Source organism: Xylocopa sonorina, chromosome 13 (genome assembly GCF_050948175.1).
Source record: "Xylocopa sonorina isolate GNS202 chromosome 13, iyXylSono1_principal, whole genome shotgun sequence".
Taxonomy (NCBI): Eukaryota; Metazoa; Arthropoda; class Insecta; order Hymenoptera; family Apidae; genus Xylocopa; species Xylocopa sonorina.
The window spans coordinates 1,017,919-1,036,335 of NC_135205.1; the positions used below are offsets into that span (position 1 = coordinate 1,017,919).

At 35.3% G+C, this 18,417-nt stretch overlaps 2 protein-coding genes across 6 annotated transcripts in view; one reads left to right on the forward strand and one right to left on the reverse strand.

Moving 5' to 3' along the window:
* Nucleotides 1-18,417, forward strand: part of LOC143430111 (mitochondrial import inner membrane translocase subunit Tim21) — a 391,485-nt gene that overhangs the window by 156,429 nt on the left and 216,639 nt on the right. Inside the window, exon 1 of one of the 2 annotated variants that reach the window (XM_076906114.1) lies at nucleotides 1,930-1,939. The exons of the other annotated variant lie outside the window; for it this stretch is intronic. The gene's annotated coding sequence lies outside the window, so the exon portion shown is untranslated. Of the gene's footprint in view, nucleotides 1-1,929; nucleotides 1,940-18,417 lie in introns of those variants that run through there. 2 annotated transcript variants of the gene reach the window in all.
* The window catches only part of LOC143430107 (solute carrier family 35 member F3), a 124,118-nt gene that overhangs the window by 30,268 nt on the left and 75,433 nt on the right, over nucleotides 1-18,417 (reverse strand). For all 4 annotated transcript variants that reach the window (XM_076906100.1, XM_076906097.1, XM_076906098.1 and 1 more), the window contains 2 exons: nucleotides 8,996-9,085; nucleotides 8,788-8,917 (listed from right to left, as the gene is read on the reverse strand). In XM_076906100.1, the coding sequence (XP_076762215.1) occupies nucleotides 8,788-8,917; nucleotides 8,996-9,085 (220 nt within the window). The remainder of the gene's footprint in view (nucleotides 1-8,787; nucleotides 8,918-8,995; nucleotides 9,086-18,417) is intronic.

Below are 18,417 nucleotides of genomic sequence, written 5' to 3' on the forward strand. Positions count from 1 at the left end.
TATTTAATTTGTACGGAACAACAGGTGGTTCCCCATTAATAAATGTGACGCCTACGCCAATGCAGAAAAAATTTCTGAATGGAACGATGACACGCGTGTCACGCTGGTGCTGGCGCAGTGTCATTCGCACGCGTGCTACGCGGGTGACTAGAACGTGCTGCCACTGCGTGCCGGCATTTTAGCTAACAAATACGGACGCAGATGACTACGGATCTGCTGACAATCCTCGGAAGTGTTGCTACAGTGCCGGTATGGTATCGTCACCATCTTATCTCGTGTTGTCTGGGTATGTATTATAATAAAAATACAATACCAAATTATATTTCTGTCTAATTATTATGCGCGAATACTTCCTTATAACACAAGATGTTATGTTAATAAAAATATAGAATATTTTCACAAGATAAATTTTACTCTTTTAATAATAAGAAAAATTCATATACATGTATGTCCAGTAAACTATTGTTTCTTAATCTGTTCAAACAATAATTTAAAAACATTTGTAAAACTACAAGATTTATACTTGTTTTTCGTTACATTCAGTCAACATTATTTAGTTTTACATTCATCTTTGATCAGTATTGTACTCATTATTTTATTTTGGTTAAAATACAAAGCTTTTATACATAAATAGAACCACAGAATTTATACATGTAACATCTAACAATAAATATTGAAATAAGAAAACTGAACATCAGTCGGAGATTGAGTGCATGTTTTTCAGTACTTTTCAACTAATCTATATAAATCAGATATCAATGACCTTGCAATAATCTTATAACTTCAAGACTCATATTTGATTTGGAAAATGCTGAATATATATTATAACTGGGTAAATATATACAATTCTTTTCATTATTTATATATGCAAAATTAATCCTGTACCAATGTCCTATATTTTTATCAACACATCCACATTTTTACTATAATCAATAGGAGAATGGAGGGAATAACAAAATTTTTAAGCGATCTGACTGCAAAGTATCACTAAATTTTAAGCACTTTTAGAGTAAAAAAATTGAAACTAATTTTATAATATAAAAAATTAAACAATAAACAATGGCAAGTGCATTGTTTGATAAAAAAATTGTAATATTTGTGAATTGTGATTGCACCAATTTGAAAATCACATATATTTTTTAGACTAGTCCCATTCAGTGTGTTGTAAACAATATATATATATACTTCAGATATATGCAGTTTCCTTCTTAAAATGTTGTAATTTTTTTAAACAGCAGAAATTAAATTTTATATTTTTATTCTAATAAGATATAAATTTTTCCTCCCTCTTTCAATGTAAATGTAACATTTATGTCTAGAAATATTTTAAAATGTTGGAAATTTTTTGAAATAGAACACTATATTAAGATAGATATTTATATAGGCATTTTATAATATATGAATATTCTTGATTCAACAAACCTTTACGTACATGATCTTTCAATATACATTAGTCAGAAGCAAATTGCATTTATGCGTAACTACTTAATAATTTCTATAATTCGCATTCGTCTAGAAGCTATACAGAAAACAAGGCCACACATTCTAACAGTTACTGTACAATAAATGTATTTGAACCTTGTTACGTATAACACCATCATGACAGTTAATGGACTAGAGGATTTCATTTTTAACACAACAATATAATTTTTCTTAAATATAAAATGTGTTCATTTTATTATACTTTAAACCTGTTGCATATTCCAGGCATCCTGTAAAATAATATCAATGCCATTTTTTATTTTTGTCAACTCATGTAACACACAAGTACCTCTAGATGGCAAAGAAAATTTCTACACTCTGCTTCGAACTTTTCCTATGCAGCAAAAATATAACATCAAAACAAACTAACACACGTTTAATTAATAATTTAATTAAGCAGCACAATAATTTCAATCGATTGAATCAGTCTCATTAATTTATCTACAGACACATATAAGTATGTATAATGTTTTGCAATGAATTTTAAGAAAAGAAAAAATTATTTGCAAGAGAAATGTAATGTAACATGATTCTGATGTACAAAAGTGTATTATTTATAAATATGTCAGGTACATTTAAAATATCGACTGAATTATGATGCAGAAAAGCGTTACACGTGACAGTCTTATGCATAATGCTTTTGTTCTTGCCACAAATATTGTTATGCACAAATATATAATTGCGCAATTCAAAAATAAATTGCCTTTGAATTTTCCTTATAAAAGCTATTCATGTAGAATGAAATTTGTGAATTTAAAGATGCTTGAAAAAATTTTAATATAAAAATAAATACAGGCAACCCTCCTATAACACGGTAGTTAGGTTCCTAGAAAATGCCGTGTTGTGTGAAACCGTGTTGCATGAGACCCAGAGCTAGTGCAAAAAGGGGGGGTTACGTTCCAAAAACTTATTAAAAACAAATATTTTTCTTAATTCGACATAAACAATGTAATTTTTATTAAAAATATAAATGTATGTACAACACAAAGTATAAAAAAAATATTTTAATCTAACGCAACCATAATTTAATGAATTTACTCGTCGTCACTGCTCAGTATAATCAACCGAGAACGTTTTTTCGGTGGAACGACATCGCCTTCACTTTCTGAACTTTTTTCGTTATTTAAAGTTTTTGTATGTTTTCCCCTCTTAAAAAAATCTGTAATGGAACTTTGCTTGCTGGTTCTTATTAGATCATTGTAAATTTCCCGGTATGGAGCTAAACAGTTTTGCAGCTCCCTTTTGAATTTTCGACTTCTTTCCGTCGAAGGGTCTTCATTCAAGAAAAATGATTCCAGATTTTCCGCTAAGCATAGGCCTTCTTGTAATTTTTTTAATGTTAAATTCTTGACTGCACAATCTTCGTCAGAGCTAACGTCCTCAAAATCGATTTGATTTGCATCTAGGGATGCCATTTCGATTAATTCCGCTTCGTCAACTTCTTCTTCCACTAATAAATCTTCAATGTCTTTGGAAGCCATATCCACAAAACCTTCGCCTCCGATTGATTTAGCGACTTCTAATATCGCACCAATTTCATTTTCTAATGTTTCACGTATGTTTTCCGTTTCAATTGCAGAGGGCCATATCTTCTTCCAACACGCATTTAATGTTGATGTTTTTATTTCATTCAGTGACAAAGATATGATATCGATGCAGTGCTTGATGGAAAATTTCTTCCATGCTTCCATTACGCTAATTGATTGCGAATCGGTTGCGTCTAAAATCCACTGTAACGATCTTCTTATGTAATATGTTTTAAAGGTGTAAATAATACCTTGATCCAGTGGTTGGAGCAACGAAGTAGTGTTCGGTGGTAAGAACATTATTTTGATGTTGGGATGTGTTAAATCTTGTGGGTGGCATGGAGCATTATCTAATAGCAACAGCGCCTTGCAGCTCAAATTTTTTCGCTTTAAATACCGCTCAACGCTTGGCACAAAACAATTCAAAAACCAATCTCTAAATAAATGTCCTGTTACCCAAGCTCTCGAATTTGCTGTCCAGTATACCGGCAAGGTGTTTTTATTCACGTTTTTTAGTGCACGAGGATTCAAAGATCTGTACACTAGCATCGGTTTTGTCATGAAGTCCCCCGATGCATTACTGCACAAAAGGAGCGTTAAACGATCTTTGGACACCTTAAATCCGGGTGCAGTTTTTTCTGTCTTCGATATGAAAGTTTTACTGGGCATTTTTTTCCACCAAAGCCCAGTTTCGTCGGCATTGAAAACTTGATCTGCTGTGTATCCTTGCTCGGCTATAATGTTTTGAATTTTTTCTGGATACGTCCTAGCAGCTTCATGATCAGCCGACGCAGACTCTCCTTGGATTCTTATGCTATGAATCGCAAAACGCTTTTTGAATTTCTCGAACCAACCTTTACTCGCCACAAAATCTGGATTGACAGAGGATTCTCCTTGTTGTTTGAGATGGTTGTAAATTTTTAATCCTTTTTGTTTTATAATATTGCCATCTAATGGAATTTTTTTTTGACAGCAATCGTCAATCCAAATGCTGAGGGCCTTTTCCATTTTCTCAATTATTGCTGGTCTGGGGCGGGCTGAACGTTTTGCGGATGTCGAAGATCCTGCGGCAACTGCACTTCTGATTTCTTTTTCATTTTTCTTGATTGTTCTAATTGTTGCTTCGTTCAAATTAAGGTTTTTCCCAATGTGGGATGCTTTTTCTCCTTTCGATAGACGATCCAAGATTTGAATCTTTACTTCTAAAGAAATGAATTTTCTCTTGAACGTTGTTTTATCTTTACCTGACATTGCTTGGGGCTGAAGCTTAATGTCTTAAAGATAAAAAAATTGTTCTTTAACACACCGTGGCGCGACGTAGACTACCGAGTAGCAGCGTGAGACACTTTTGTTTTCAGGCCACGGAGATGAAAGTAAAGAACGTACGAAAACCACACGGAAAACTGACTGACTGACTCTTCGAGGAAAAAACACACGCATTTTAAACCAGAACTATCGTAGGCGTTGCCTAATTATTAAGCAGCAATCGTGTGTTCCCACCCTAACTGGGCGTACCCCAATGTCCTACGGGGGACATAGGGCCCGATAAGAGGAACAACCGTCTTGCTCTTCCAGCAATTTGGAAGTGACATCGTGCACGTGGCTAGCAGAGCCGCGTCGGGCACTTTACCCGGTCGTAAATTAGTCTAAGGCTAAGACCGCACGGAAAACTCTTATACTAAACAGTCTCCGTTGGTGAACGTCTCAAGTGCTGGTCCATGCCTTGGGATACCTAATACGCATCAGACCTACATACATTTCCGCAACGATGTATCTTTAGGACAGCAAGCCTCGCCGCGGCTGTATAAGTACATACAGTGTTGTATGTACAAAGGATTTGCAGTTTTCTCATCGCGTTATAGCGAAAACGTGTTGTAGGATACCGTGTTGTAGGAGGTTTCCCGCAATTTACGAATCGTGTTATAGCGAAACCGTGTTATAAGATACCGTGTTAGAGGAGGGCTACCTGTAATGAAAATGTGTATATACACAATAGGATATTGCTAAAAATGTGAGACATTTTTGATTAGTTGATTTTAGATAGCAGAGCAATGAAAAAAATATATGCATACAAATTCGTTGAAGGAGGCTTATTTTCCAAGTTATAAATTATTTAATTCTTTAGCTACACATTGTTGACACACAACAAAAGCATTACATTCCGGAAACACACAAGTAAGTAGTCGGATACGTACTCGTAGAATACAGAGTTAGGGATAAACCTCCGAAAACGGCACAAAGGTAAAAGGAATTCGTTCTCTCAGAAAAGACGTACTCTTTGCACTCTAACCAATTAGATGTATTCCATCCAAAGTAGTTTAAAGTTTTGGACAGTAGGAGCATCTGATGCGTTCAGTATGAAAATTCACCCATGTGTACGATATATACGACACAAATATGTCAATCGAAAATACAAGTACACACATGGCAATCACTCTGTTCGGTAATATTTCAAGTAAAAAGTAAAACAAAACAAAAATAATAACAATAATGGAGTAAACAAGACTGATTAGTAATTACTAAAGCAAATATTTACCAAACATCTGCTGCATATTTTTTCAAATCGTAAACGAATTAATACCCCAGAAGGAATAGATAATATTTAAAAGGATTACTACTCGCTATTCATCCAGACAAGACAGTGTCGGCACGCTGGTGCTGCGATGATGTAACACGTGTGTTTCCCCAGTGTGTTGTAGCACTATATCGTTATGTACTGTACTGTCTGGGCAATGGATGGCTATCGATTTTTAATTTAAGTAATCCTAGTCTTATAGTCAACGGTGGTCTTCTTTCAATAATAGTAAATATTTATAATAATGAAATATATGTCGTACATACTTACTATGTATGCAGTATTTGCAATATCTGTTTCATAAATAAAAGTTCGAACGTTTTAAGCATTGCAAAATAATTTTGTTGGCTATTACTGTTTTTATTTTTTGATTAATAAACCTTTTTTCGGTCGAGACATTCGTGAATGAACTATAATAACTACAATCCACGTCTGTATTTTTTATGCAGACGTGTGTTATTGTGTGTATGCACATTCCCAGACAACCAGCGATTGTCGCGCCAATGACACCGGGTGGAACTCTAAGCACTGTGCTAGCACGGTGCTGCCTCTCAGTTCTTGTAACAGCACAGGGCTAGCACTGGAGCGACACTGCGTGTCACGGCACTATCAAAGCACGGCGATATAGCACAAGGGCGACACAGCGTGCCAATGACACTATCAGCTCACCATAGTGACACGCGTGGCAGTGGCGTGGGCTAATATATACCAATGAAGAAGCTGTTTGCATAAAAATTATAAATGAATATTAAAAATGACTAAACTAAGCAATTTATTTATTTCGATTCGAAAATAGATACACTGACACGAAAGAAAGATATAAAAACTTCTTTTTATTATTTTCTATAAACTATAACTTAATACAGCGATGTTTTCAGAAAAGTCGTTAATTACTTTATCGTAAAAATACATACACTTATTTTATAAATATTTGTTTCAACTCATCGTTAAAAATTCATGTAACAAAGGTATATTTTATATTTAATAATCCTTACAAACGATAAAACCATTTACCACAAGAATATATGTACCAAAGGAAAACAAATAATTACGTTCAATATTTTCACCTGAAAATTGTGGTACGCTAGTAAAGTAAACGTAACTTAATTAGTTCAACATTTTATAAGTAAATGTATCATTTATTACATTTCCTTAAACAATATGCTGCCATCGTATTTAATACTCTCTATTGGCATGAATTTTCCTGACGAATTGAAAAAATATATATGGCTCTCTCAGTAACTATAAATGTTGGCAAACAACTACCAAAACGTCTGTCAGTACTCGTATGCGGATATCTAAACTCTGACGTATTTAATTTGTACGGAATAAAAGGTGGTTCCCCATTAACAAATGTGACGCCTACGCCAATGCAGAAAAAATTTTTGAATGGAACGATGACACGCGTGTCACGCTGGTGCTGGCGCAGTGTCATTCGCACGCGTGCTACGCTGGTGACTAGAACGTGCTGCCACTGCGTGCCGGCATTTTAGCTAACAAATACGGACGCAGATGACTACGGATCTGCTGACAATCCTCGGAAGTGTTGCTACAGTGCCGGTATGGTATCGTCACCATCTTATCTCGTGTTGTCTGGGTTGACGTCTGATTAAAACGCAGTGAATGAATATATTTTTAGTGGACACTTATGATATGTGCTGTTCTTATTATATGCGTAAAAGTTATTCGGGCAGTCAATATTTATAATATTATAATCCCTATTACGCTTTGTTATACAAAGTTAACATTCGGAATAATAAGTTCCAAGTGTTACTGTCTAACGTGATTTGCCCTATGTTATGATTAAAGTTTATTTGAAATGGTACGAGGACCAGAAAATTTCCTACTAACGGTCATTCCATGGTGAACGCATTAGAGTACATTTTCCTGTGAGAAAATTGAAAAAGAACACTTCGAAGATATTCTACCATCGAGACCATAGCGATGAATGACACGACAGGATTGTTCCACTACAGAGATATCCGTTATCTATACCGTATGCTAAAAACTATACGTGTACCTTATAACGTGAAAAATATACCTCACTCGTAATTTATGCGTAGATGTATATAATTTCTTCATTGTTCTAAAGTTTATCCTAGAATCAGCACATCAAAAGTGTCCCGTATCTTTTTAACATCTTGTAGAATATCTACAATAGTATTTAGAAGCGATTTGTGTATACCAAGCATATCCTACGTAATATGCTAAGTGAGACTACATGCAGGTTCTTCTAGCGGTGCAGAACAAGGTAAATAACATTTTAATATTCTTGCGAAAGTGAAAAGAAAAAATATATATACAACAAATATGCATATGTATCTATATAAATATACATACATACCCAGACAGCCAGCGATTGGCACACCAGTGACACCGGGTGGAACGAAGCACTATGCTAGCACGGTGCTGCCACTTAGTTCTCGTAACGGCACAGGGCTAGCACTGGGACGACACGTGTGTCACGGCACTATCAAAGCACCGCGAATAGCACAGGAGTGACACGGCAGTGCCAATGACACTATCAGCTCACCATAGTGACACGCGTGGCAGTGGCGTAGGCTGATATTTACTAATGGAGAAGCTGTTAAAAATTATAAACGAATATTAAAAATGACTAAACTAAGCAGTTTATTTATTTCAATTCGAAAATAGATACACTGACACGAAAAAAAGGTATAAATGATGAAATATGGCTCTCTCAGTAACTATCAAAAGAACTACCAGTACTCGTATGTGGACATCTGAACTCTGACGGATTTAATTCGTATGGAAAAACAGGTACTCCATTAACAAATGTAATGCCTATGCCAATGCAGAAAAAATTTTTGAATGGAACAATGACACGCATGTCAGGCTGGTGCTGGCGCAGTGCCATTCGCACGCGTGTCACGCTGGTGACCAGAACGTGCTGGTACCGCGTGCCGGCATTTTAGCTAACGAATGCGGTCACAGATGGCTACGGATCTGCTGATACCCCCAGAAGTGTCGCTACAGTGCCGGGACGGTCGACACCATCTTATCGCGTGTTGCCTGGGTACATATACACATTAACATACACGCGCGTACATGTGACGCACCCGATATCTAGGAAAATAGCAAACATAGGACGCATAAAATATCTACAGAGCTAAGAAAAAAACAAGTTGGAAGTAATAAACATACTATAAAATTATTTTTGTAGAATATATTTAAAATGCATACCGGAGTAATCTGGTTATGTAATCTGGCCAATTGTCCGGAAACATCACAAGGAAGAAGCCAACTGCTATAAAAACCATTCCTGCCAATTTCATGCCCATGAAATGGGCTCCGTATAAAAGGACATCCAGTGCTGTAACACCGTGATATTTCACACTTATTTAGTAATAATAATTATAAATTAAGTTAATTTATTTCATTTTTACCGTACCAGCGGATACAGGTACAGCGGTGATCAATCCTAGTGTAATGAATAGGTCGTACGTCAACGCAATACTGAAGTTACCAAGCATGTTTGCAACTACCAAATAATAATAAAATGTAACTGTAAAGATCAATCTCCATATTCTGTTCGTATCCAGAGCACCTCAAAAATATGAAATATACCAATTCTTCGTATTAAAACAAATAACTATAGTACAATATCAGTATATCTCGAAGAAGTAACCGGAAGATAAAATCTGTTCACGACTATCTACCCTGGTAAAAAAAAAAAGGTTCGTAATAGTAATGGAGAAATCTCGATACGTGAATTTGATCTTCAAACAGAATTTTACGTAACGGAGTATAGAGTACAAGATGTCAAGCTCACTGGTATGTATTACAGTATACAGTTTTCAGCGTAGACGGTTAAGAAATTAAAATATATTTAATGTTAAAAAATGCATATTTTCAGTTTCATTTCAAGAACAAGTTGCTACTAGTGTATAATAAAATGTTTGTGATAGAAGTACTTTTAGTCTATACGTATCTTGCGTTCCTATTAATAAAAAAAAGATTATTAAAATATATTATACAAATACTCCTTAGTTTACGGCCAACTCCCGTTTCGACGACTATGCCAAGTGAATTGGTCAGTAAGCCTGGAAGCTTGCGCCGGGAATATAAGATCGTTGAAAAATGATAAAATGATAAAAATGACGCAACGAACTTCAAATTCATTCATAAAAAGACACGTATATGTACATATTATCATTTGTTTATTTATATATCCGAAATTGTAGAGGAAGTCCAGATAAGGAAGATGACGATGATGAAATACAATAGAAGTTGTACCTTCAAGAGTGGAGGTCCTAGATGTAACAGTCGAAATAGTAGAATACACTCGTAAGTGTGATATGCTTCATAAGCTTCTTTTTTTCTTGATAAATTCATCTGTAATACTTTAAAAGTTTACTTATTCCACGTTCAACTTTATTAAAATGTAGTCAGTAGTTGGATCCATAGCTTCAGGTTTGAATATAACCGCATTAATTTTTGATAACCCGTGTATCGTGAATTTCTTTCTCACTTCTTCAGTTCTTTCCTCATCCCCCTTTTTCCAAATGCTGCATCACTTCTAACTCTGTTAAATCCTTATTTGTTAGCTCTCCATCGACATAATCCACTAATCCAGCATAGTCTTCCATTTCAACATCTAAATTAAGCGCATTGACAAGGCCGGAAATTGCTTAAATTACATTTGTTTATTCAAGATTCGTTCGCGAAACTTTTTATGCATTTTTTCCATATACTTTGCATACACTGATCTGTCATTTCATCCCAAGCTGATTTAATGTTTTTAATGCAATCCAAAATACTGCGCAATTTCCAAAAATCACGGAGAACGTTCTGTATAGCGAGCTATAGCGTCCTAACCCATTGACTGTAGAAGAATAGTTGTGTTTTCAGGAAGATTTGTAAGATGCCGCGGATGGCCTGGAGCATTATCAAGAAGGAGAATAATTTTTAAAAGGAACTCTCATTTCCAAAGATGAAGGTTACATCATCCATGCCATTTTATTTGCGCGATAATAAGCCGGCAGATTGTTTTTACTACTAATGTTCTTTAATACACTTAAACGCAGCGATATTCCCTTCCAACAACAACGTGATCCTGTTTTTTAAAGCCCTTAAAACCGGTCATTGCCTTAACCTTTATGTGCATATAGGACCTCTCTGACATTTTTTCCACCAAAGCTCGGTTTCATATCATCAATATCCGTTCCAGGCAGTAGCTGCTCTTTTTAATTATTCCATCCAATTTGTCAATAAATTTTTCTGCTGCTTTTATATACGCGTTTGCTGCCTCACCGCTGATTCTCCAATTATGCAAGTTCAATCTCCACCTAAATCGCTGAAACCATCCATGGCTTGCTGTAAATGATTCTGTCAATTTTTCACCTTCACGTGCTTTCTCAAGTCTCAAAGATATGTATACTGCGTGCTCTGCATGAATTATTAAAAGGCTTATCAACACATTACTTTACATCTGGCTGTCGATAATTTCGCCTCTTTCACTCTAATTTTATCATTTAGAATCATTAAAATTGTCGAATATGCCAATTTCAACTCACATGCTATTTCTTTAACCAGCTTCGTCTTACCAGCTTCGTAGTCTTGTGTGATTTTTGTTCTCATTACAAGGTTTATAGATTTCCTTCGTTTCTTAACAATTTCTCCGGATGATACGATACTTTTTCCTTTCGTCAACATCTGTACTATTCTGGGATTACAAATATGTGAAAAAAAATCAAAAAGAAACGAGGTTACGCAATAACTGTTTGTCAGAATGAAATTGACTGAAAAAGTACATGAATAATGTAAGAATTTTTGTAGATCAATGACTGTGTGTTTCGTGACTGCATCATCACAAGATCAGGTGGTGTTTATTTTTCATTGTGTCATTGACCGACACTCAAGCTAAGTTTCCAATACTTACTGTAACACCATTTATATAATAGACTATCTTTAATAGCGATCATATTGCGACGCTACCCACACTTCAAATTAAAGTCAAGAGATATCGCTGGTGTTCTGTAGTGACAAATTTGAGTAACGATGAGTTGTGATACTGTTCTCTACTGGCCATTCATTTACTAACGATGTGCAAGTACAGTGGTATTGTTAATTTACTATTTATTGACATATTGTCTTTTGGTAGAAAAATGGATGTGGAGATGGAAACATTGGTGAAAATTCGTGGATTTTTTTTAAACAAAACATTTGTCTGTCGACACCCCCACCCTTCGGAAAAGAACATTAGGGTACGAAGAGAACGGCAGGGCAAATTAAATAGAATTTCGCAATGAAAACTGGTGATGGGACAATTTGAGTTATCATCTCAGTCGAAGATTTCTCAGTTGATTTTGAGGAATAGTAATAAATTATTCCAGTGATCCGATATCTTCCGGATATTTATTCCTATCGCGACAACCTTTAACAATATACGGAGAATATGTCGAAGTTTAAACACTTACATAATAACTGTCAACTGAATTCCTCTATAAATATTATTGATCTCCCTCTTTAGTTTATAAGATATTCACAAAGAAAGCTTAATTAAAATTAGAAAGAATGCTGCCTATAGCGGCTAGCTAGCCTACGAGAGAGCAAGCATCAATATTAGTTTACCGGTTATATTACGGCTTATCTCATGTTTGTAACAACGTTTAGATTCGGATGGAAAGGACCCTATTCAAAAACCATATGTTTTCGCCCCCAATCGATTTTGTTTAAACTTTGCATATTTGTAGATCTATATGTGTCTCATCAATTGCCAGAGTCTCTATCTGTCGGGCCTTTTAATAAGGGAGGGGGAGGGGGTCAAAGTACGCATTTGGCGAAAGCTTTCGGAGGCTATAACTTTTGATTAAAAAAAGATATCGACTTGAATTTTGCGTCAAAAAGTCACAAAAAAATTAAGCTTTCGAATGCTATATAATTTTTTCTTTTTTCGGAATTTTTAAGTCACTTTTTATGCTTTTTTCTAGTTTTCGGGTTAGTGAAAAATTGCGAAAAATTGCTATTCCCAAAATAGGTATCCCTAGATTTCAACAAAAAACTCAGTATAGGAAGCTCATTTTATGCTCTTTAAGTGGTATAAATCTTACCCTGGGGAAACTTTTTGTTTAAAAGTTATAACATAATATTCGTGTCGATGCGTAAGCTGTGGACGCGAAATTCGAGCAAAACAAATGCTTTTCTTAACATATTGTGAATTATTATTAAAATTATTATCATCGGAGATTGAGATTATTATTGTACTAGGAAGAATTCGTTTTTAAAAATACTTTTTAATTTAATGTTACTTACATTTTTTAAATAATATTACACGGGACAAAATTAAAAGACAAACTTCGGCAATTTCTCGTCGCATAAATAATATTAATGAAGATGATGATGCAATAATCACCATATGGGATGGTACTTATGTTTATTTGCATAAAAGTACGAATTATCGCTTCCAAAGAGTGATGTATAGTGGTAAAAAAAAAAAGAACTTTTTAAAACCGATGCTGGCAGTAACTACGAATGGTTATATATTGGATGTTTTTGGTCCAAATAAATTGTGGGCAGCAACAGTATCTGATGCAGATCTCTTTAGATTTATTATGAATACCGATTGGTTTAAGAACTTTTTCAAACCTGGTGATATCTTCATTCTTGACAGAGGCTTTTCCTACGTAAAATATGAAATACTACAAAACAATTACAAAGTCGTCATTCCTGCCCTGCTAAAAAAAGGAGTTAAACAACTATCAACCTCTGAAGCAAACGAAAGTCGAGTATGCACCAAACAAAGATGGGTAGTAGAAAGTGTAAATAGCTCACTTAAAAGATTTAAATATTTCAAAACAGCTATAGCTTCAGAATGTGTCACAAAATTGTTTGAAGGTTTTAAAATTGCAAGTGCTCTTCACAACGCATACTTTAAACGTATATATAGTGATAATGATGATCCAGAAGTGGCTTCAATTTTATTAAAAGACCTAAATAAACCAAATATAATGCAGCAAATTGTAGAATGCGAAGGTCTGGTAAAAAAAAGAAAAAACTTTGAAAACATGACATTAGAACATTATGAAAACTTCTCAGCCTGGACATTAAAGTGCTTAAAATCGTTCACGGGATCAATTTTCTATCAGCAAGGAAAGCTATCTTCCAGACTTCAGCAAATATGGATTGGATATTCAGACACCATTGTTCATAAAAGCTAAATTGCAATCACGACACTGTGATCAGAAGCTTTATTCGATATTCACTTTAATTGATATCGCACAGCCCACAATTACGTCTGTCAGAAGTTATTACTGCCAGTGTAGAAACGGAGCGAGGACTGTTGGTTGCTGTGCTCATGTGTTAGCAATAATATGGTACCTGGGATTTGGACGATACAGTGATCTATCAGCACCAGCTAATTTTTTAAACATACATTTTCCTCATATAAGACCAACATCGGAAGATACAGAAGATGAAGATGAATAACATACAAAAGAAAAAGGACATCTAGAAAAGGAGGAATAATGTAAGTAACATTAAATTAAAAAGTATTTTTAAAAACGAATTCTTCCTAGTACAATAATAATCTCAATCTCCGATGATAATAATTTTAATAATAATTCACAATATGTTAAGAAAAGCATTTGTTTTGCTCGAATTTCGCGTCCACAGCTTACGCATCGACACGAATATTATGTTATAACTTTTAAACAAAAAGTTTCCCCAGGGTAAGATTTATACCACTTAAAGAGCATAAAATGAGCTTCCTATACTGAGTTTTTTGTTGAAATCTAGGGATACCTATTTTGGGAATAGCAATTTTTCGCAATTTTTCACTAACCCGAAAACTAGAAAAAAGCATAAAAAGTGACTTAAAAATTCCGAAAAAAGAAAAAATTATATAGCATTCGAAAGCTTAATTTTTTTGTGACTTTTTGACGCAAAATTCAAGTCGATATCTTTTTTTAATCAAAAGTTATAGCCTCCGAAAGCTTTCGCCAAATGCGTACTTTGACCCCCTCCCCCTCCCTTATTAAAAGGCCCGACAGATAGAGACTCTGGCAATTGATGAGACACATATAGATCTACAAATATGCAAAGTTTAAACAAAATCGATTGGGGGCGAAAACATATGGTTTTTGAATAGGGTCCTTTCATACACAAATGCATTACTATATAGCATAGCCGGCCGATTATGAAGAATTTGCTCTATGTGGTAGCGACCTCCTATTTTTTGTGAATATCTCGAAAATTAAGAAAGGTAGTCGCTTACGGTTCCAAAGGCTATTTCTGTATTCTCAATAATAGTAGTGTGTGTCATGAACACGGCATATCCTAGGAGTCGATCCAATAAGATTCCCAAAACGGCCACGCAAAAGGATGCAGACGATACTGGAAGGGAGATACGCTGATTGGTAATTTGCATCGTTCCAGGGAATACAAACAATGTCCACCCTCTGTATAGTGAAGAGAGTGTAGTCGCAAGAACGAAATCGAAACGAGCGATATCGAAATCGCAGAGCTCTCTTAGAAGAAACGGGAATCATTTATGAAATAACTGGGAACTGTACTTAAACTTGTAACAACGAACTTAACGAAACTGTCAGTCGAGAGTGGACGACACTGAACACCTCCGTAATCACAAACAAGCTGTAACTCCGTGCCTCACACCACGAAAGGGAATTCGGTCGCTCACATTCCGCGCAGCGGGACGCCACACGTCAGTCATTCTCGTGTAGGAATGTTACGATTATAGTATGTACACGTGAGTTTAATTGATTCTGGCACGACATGTGACACTAATGTATGCTCGAGTCGGTGGCCCAATAAGCAAGGTACAGGCCTAAGGTAGAACACTAATCTATCGACATTGATCTATGTAAAGTGTTTCAATATAAAAAATCTTGTTCATGAGATCTATAAATGAATATGATGATACAATTATGCGTGAGTGAATATCAATTAGATAGACTAAATTTTTATGTTTCGATAATCGAACAGTTGCACTTTTCGATATAATAAGAGATATACAGGATAAATCCGCAGAGATGGACCTGCACGAGGTCCGAGCACCGATGGACGAACACATCGTGAAAACAGCTCAGAAACAGTCTTTGAAGAGAATTTAGTTGGCACGATGATGTCTACAGCATCGCAAAGAAGCTAAGACAAAGAAAGAAACAGTCGAACGAGACCTTCAACAAGTACATTTACCGGATGTGTGAGATCGTCGGTCGAATGAACAAGAGTTTGATTATCAAGTACATAATCGACATTATGAGAACTACGAGAGTTTGCGCATTCCTAAGCTGTAAATATAGCTACTAGCTCTTTGTTTTCATTCAAATATATTTCTTATTACAATTATCCTTTTCATTTTTATTTAGTTCATTTAGCTCGTTTATATTGACATATTATGTTAATAATACGTGCAAAATGAAATTTTTTTTATACACTTTTGTTGTAAAAATAATTTTACAGTTTAAAAATAAGGTGGATAATGAAAATAACGGTATACATAACTTTGGAAGCGCATTATAGAAATTAGGTGAATGTCTTGTACTCAATGTTAATAGAAGATTAAGGTTCCTCATTGTAATACAAATACTCGATCTCAGGTGTGCCATTAGTCATAAAAGCATGAACTAGCTAGAACTTTCTAGCTAAAAATTCCAAACTTTGATACAATTAGTATTTACCACCTATACCTTTTTTCTCAATAGTTAGTTCTTATGGTGTACTTTTTAAATATTTTAACAAATTCGAAGATAATATTGTATATTTACACTCTTTATGGTTTTTTCTTCAGATTTTCATTTGAAAACCGTTCATACTGTGATGCACTGTCATACATACAGATATGTTAATTAATCTTAATCAAGTATGCCACTATCACTCATTAGTCATTATGCTTTCATTTTTTTACTCATGCTGGACTCCTCACCTTTCGACTCTTTTGTCAACCCATTTCACTTAAACCCTTAAACTTTTACCTTTTCAAGGCTGCTAAAACACACATTCGATTAAGAATGAAAACATTTTTTTATGGGAATATAATTATTTCGTTATTTAAAATGTTTCTATTGAAATTTTTGTTGAAGAGTTTCTTTCAGATATGTGTCATAATCAATGAAAAAAAGAGCACTACACAGGTGAACTACTAGAAAAATATAATATAATATATTTAATGTACTTTGCTTTGCTTAAGGCTTTAATGGTCCGAGTTTATCGAATTGCGTAAGCTTTCCGGGTTTAAACTGTGTCCTGAAAGAATTAATTCGCTACGTTTCGCTAACATTGCAGTTAGCTTCATCGGGGGTCTGTAAACGAGCAGATGCTGAAGTATCTCAGCACCTATTCGCCTTTGCATGGATACCCTGCTAATTGTCACGTCAGACCGTCGGCTGGTCACTGATCAAAGCGTTGTTCCGGATGATTATAGTTTTTTGTTTGATCGGCCGAGCAGTTATCTCAAGGTAAAGAACAGCGTTAGATACCTCGGCCTCCACCTCGACAGAAAAATGGAAAAATCATATAAAAACAAAAAGAAAGCAACTGGACTTAAAAATGAAAAGCATATACTGGATCCTGGTACACGAATTCCCACTTCACATTATGTATAATAATATAATATATAAATATATGTATGTATAATATATAATAAAGGCATTATTGTCCCAATATGGACAAAGAAAATAGTATAATATTCAGTGCAAAAAGGCGCAAAGATTCCAAAACAGAACTATGGCTGTTGTCCTGTGGTATGTCACTAGAGATGCTCTTCATAAAGCTTCTTTTTTGGGAATGAAAAATGTCAATAAATAAATAAAAAATTGCAGTAATATAGAAAAATTGATAGTAATATTATAAAAACCGTATCAAAAACCACACCAACGAACTGGCTAGGGAATTGGATAAATTCTGAAAGATTATTGATAATTCTGAAAAGGGCCGAGTGATCTACAGATGTAACGCAAATAACCCAGACAACGTACGGCAAGATGGTGTCGACACCATACTGGCACTGCATTGCCACTTCCGAGAAGTGTCGGCAGATCCATAGCCATCTGCGACCAGATTCGCTGCTAAGCGTTGACCATCAGCACGCGATATCCACGTTCATCCAATTTGTTGGTTGACTCTATAAAGCCATGTATAAATATAACATAATATTAAAAAGAAGAAATCCTTCTGTAAAGTTAGTTGTCGAGCGTGTGTGTAGTAAATGTTGAGTCACTTATCGTACTTAGTTAGTGTATAATATTTCGCGGAGTATTCTGTGATGTTAGTATTCCGCAGCCCTTATCTCTTTGCTAGCTACCGGTGAGAATATGGAGTCTTTCGAGGTTTCGGGTGTGTTCATTTTCCGCCAAATTAGCTTGATTCCATTACGGAGCTACACTGTGTTGTAGCTGGCGCTCACATTAACACCTTGAATTTTTTCTACAAACCCCGCAACCTCGAAGTACTCTTCGGTCGTCTCTTCTGAGCTGTTCGTTTTAGCTGCCCGTCTGTTACGTCGAACCGTGGTTGCACAGCACCGAACTCAATCGTAGTTTAGAGGAACAAACTCAGTTTTAAGTTTATGGTTAGCGTTGGTTGTGATGCGAGTGAAAGAAAGAGGGGAGAGGGGAGGGAGAGAGGGAGAGGGAGAGAGGGAGAGAGGGAGAGGGAGAGAGGGAGAGAGGGAGAGGGAGAGAGGGAGAGGGAGAGGGAGAGAGAGAGATTGGGGATGAAGATATCTGAAGACAGACAAGAAAATAGAGTAGATTGAGAAGCCGAGTGAAAAATAACGTAAAAAAAGATAGTGAGAAGACTTCCACTCCCTCATATGTAAGTAAATATATCATTCACTAAATTTCCTTAAACAAT